The sequence below is a fragment of the Salvelinus sp. IW2-2015 genome, unplaced genomic scaffold (genome assembly GCF_002910315.2).
Source record: "Salvelinus sp. IW2-2015 unplaced genomic scaffold, ASM291031v2 Un_scaffold1654, whole genome shotgun sequence".
Lineage (NCBI taxonomy): Eukaryota > Metazoa > Chordata > Actinopteri > Salmoniformes > Salmonidae > Salvelinus > Salvelinus sp. IW2-2015.
In genome coordinates, this window is record NW_019943065.1 from 149,543 (window position 1) to 152,930 (window position 3,388).

At 46.6% G+C, this 3,388-nt stretch overlaps 1 protein-coding gene across 1 annotated transcript in view; it reads right to left on the bottom strand.

Moving 5' to 3' along the window:
- The window catches only part of LOC112071597 (hippocalcin-like protein 1), a 22,531-nt gene extending 19,491 nt beyond the window's left edge, over window positions 1–3,040 (bottom strand). The window contains 1 exon segment of the mRNA XM_070439450.1: window positions 2,844–3,040. Coding sequence (XP_070295551.1) covers window positions 2,844–2,939 — 96 coding nt within the window. The 5' untranslated portion in view covers window positions 2,940–3,040.
- Between the last annotated feature and the right edge of the window lie 348 nt (window positions 3,041–3,388).

Sequence of the window (3,388 nt, forward strand, 5' to 3'; positions counted from 1 at the left end):
CCTGGCTTGTGTGATTGTGTGACAGTGTGTGTGCCTGCTGTGTGTGTGTGTGTGTGTGTGTGTGTGTGTGTGTGTGTTAAGGTGTGTTAAGGTATGCGTGTGTGTGTGTGTGTGTGTGCGTGCGTGCGTGCGTGTGTGTTAAGGTATGCGTGTGTTGGGTGTGTGTGTGTGCGTTGCGTGCGTGTGTGTGTTAAGGTGTGTTAGGTATGCGATCCGTGTGTGTGTGTGTCTGAGACTTGTGTGTGTGTGTGTGTGTGTGCATACGTGCGGGTGTGTGTTGTTGTTAAGGTGTGTTAAGGTATGCGTTGTGGTGTGTGTGTGTGTGTGCGTGCGTGCGTGTGTGTGTTAGGGTAGGTATGTGTGTTGTGTTGTGTGTGTGGTGTGTGTGTGTGTGTGGTGTGTGTGTGTGTGTGTGTGTGTGTGTTGTGTGGTGTGTGTGTGTGTGTGTGTGTGTGTGTGTGTGGTGTGTTGTGTGTGTGTGTGGTGTGTGTGTGTGTGTGTAAGGTGCAATGAGAATCAGAGCAGGTGGTCCAGTCCAGTTCAAGTGTTCAGCAGTTCTGATGGCTGAGCCAGAGCCCAGAAGGGACCAGAACCGATACAGGAACCATTGTGAGATCAGCCCAGTCCCTGCTATAGAGAGAAGCGGTAGAGCGAAGAGACAGATAGCGACAGCTCCTTGTTGTTAAGCTGACCCAAGTGACCGTGAGCGTTGTCCTTTAGAAAAGATTTCTGGGTCAAATCTCGCATGTATGATGACAGTTGGCCATGATGAACTACCTCACAGCTGAACTGGATGCACCGGGCGCATGTGTGCATGCGTCCGCAACTTGTGTGGTGTGATTGTGATGTGTGTGTTGTGTTGTGTCGTGTGTGTGTGTGTGTGTGTGTGTGTGTACACGTGTTGATGTTTATTTTGCTGTGTCGTTTCTGAATGGATATAATGTCTGGTGGTAACGGTTTAGCGTCGGGGACCCTTAGCACTAAGTGCGCCGGGAAGGCATCTTTTGCTTTCCATCGAAAAAAACAGGTCCGCATTAGAATCAAACAAAAACAAACCAGAAAAAAGACATGCAAAATGAAACCATTTTGAAAAGCAGTCTTTTTTCTAGTAACTACACATATACTGAATCACGTCTACACTCGAGTATCCCATCTATTTCTCACAGCGCATACTTAAAACTGTACAACACACCTCCAAAAGTGAAAACTGGACAGGAGGATTGCTCTTCATCTGCTAAACACGTTGCTTGGATTTCTGAGGCAGAGAAAGAAGCAGATGCAACTGTAGTCAAAGAGCAGGTCACAGAAAAGTGCATTAAAGAATCGAACACATTTTCTGAGAGGGGTGTGCGACCGCGGATACCGTCCGGGTGACTAAACCGCCGGCGACAGGAGGAAGGAATGAGGAACCTTGAGGACGCCTCTGGGAGTGCGCTAATCAGGTGTGCCAGGGCCCGCGGCTTCCATTGATGGAGGTTCACCACCCTCACACACAAAATCTACCCAAACATATACTCCATGGACTGGCCAGAAAAAATTCACAACAATGGTCGATAACATCTATGGAAGACCATCTTGGATAATAAAATAACCATGTTGTATAATTGCAATAGATCATTTTATACTGAACCAAAGATCTGAATAAATTGCAAGACATTTGTAAAGTCTTGAGTCCCATTGTTTCATGAGCTGAAAATTAAAAGATATCCCAGAGACATCGTTCACATGTACGCACAAGAGAGACAGCACCTACTAATTACTCTAACAACTAGATGCATTTACATAACTGTGCACAAATAGCTTGTTTATGTTCTAGTCAGTGAAAAGTCTCAGATCAGACCCCTGTTAGTGGGAGGCCATGCCTGTTAATTTGGGGCCGAAGAATTAATACCACAACAACAACCGCTCAAAGATTCGCTTTATAACTGTTTTGTACACTATAGGGACTTCACAATTTCGTGGTGCACTGCGTTGCAATGGAGTTTAGGAGTTCCAGATAATGTTACTTTATACTGCAAGGAAATTTGGAGTGGGCTAATGTGTCCATTCTTATATTCAGGTTTAACAGTATTGTTGGTGGTTCAGGGGTGATGAGAGGTTTAGGTGGCAGAGTGTGAGTGATTTCTCTAAGCAAGTTAAACGTGTTTAGCGGTTTAGTTAGGCGAGGAAGTTTGGTAGGGGCCGTTAGGCGGTAAGGCGTATTAGGGGTTAGGGTTTAAGGGGGTTAGGGTAAGGAGTTGGGTAAGGGTTTAGCGGGGGATTAGAGAGGTAAGGAGTTAGGGCTTAGGGGTTTAGGGTTTAGAGGGGGTTTTACGGTGTGTCCAAGCCTGGGCTCTCATAGGGCGGTGTGAGGACCTCACAAATCGCCAGACCGGTAAGGCGTTTAGGGGACGTTCTAGAGCGTAGAGTGGTTCATATACTAGTACGCGTTACGAGAGCCCGACGTGAAGAGCGTTCTCACATGGAGTCACGTACGGGTCTTCTTCACCTGTGGAATTCATCGTTGAGACCAGCCCGACGCCGTAGACAGCTTTAGGCTGATGTTAGGAAACTGCGGTAAAGGCTTTAGGCGTTAGGTGATTATGCATTAGGTGGGGTGCTGTCACCTTCTCCCACTATGTTAGGAATAAGGTCTGTCCTCTGTCACCTTCTACCACTATGTTAGGAATAAGGTCTGTCCTCTGTCACCTTCTCCCACTATGTTAGGAATAAGGTCTGTCTGTCTGTCCTCTGTCACCTTCTACCACTATGTTAGAGTTATGATTACGGTGTGCGTGGGTATTTGTCTGTGAGTTTGCGTGCGTGTGTGTGTGCGTGTGTGTGTGTATATACTGTCTACTGACCTTGTACCACTCCTGTAGTTCGTGGTCGGAGAACTCCGTGTTCTCTCTCAGGTCCTGAAGCATCTCTGGGCGCAGCTTGCTGTTCTGTTTCCCCATGGCAACGATGCAACACCGTGGCGAAACACACTTGGTCTCTGAGACAACCTCAGCGATGGACTACAGCGGCAACAACACCTACCAGGTCCCTGGTCACAACCTGCCAATCACAGAGAAGAGAGAGGGAGAGGACATGAGCGACCAATAACAGACTAGAGAGAAAAGGTCAGCAACCAATTAAATCAGGAAGGAATCTGAAACCAAATAATGAATTAGATACGTTTCTATGGGCTGTAGCCATGACAACTGGTGTATGCCGTCCAATCAAAGGTCATCCCTACAGTTGTAGAGAGACAGGCAAAGATCAGTGACCAACACAAGGCCACCTACCTACTGTATGTAATGTCTTCCATTACAACAAAATAAAAACAAATCTGACATTTTGAGCCTAGGATTCAAACTGTGTAGTAACATCTTGTAGTGTTTAACGCAAAATGCAATGGTATTAC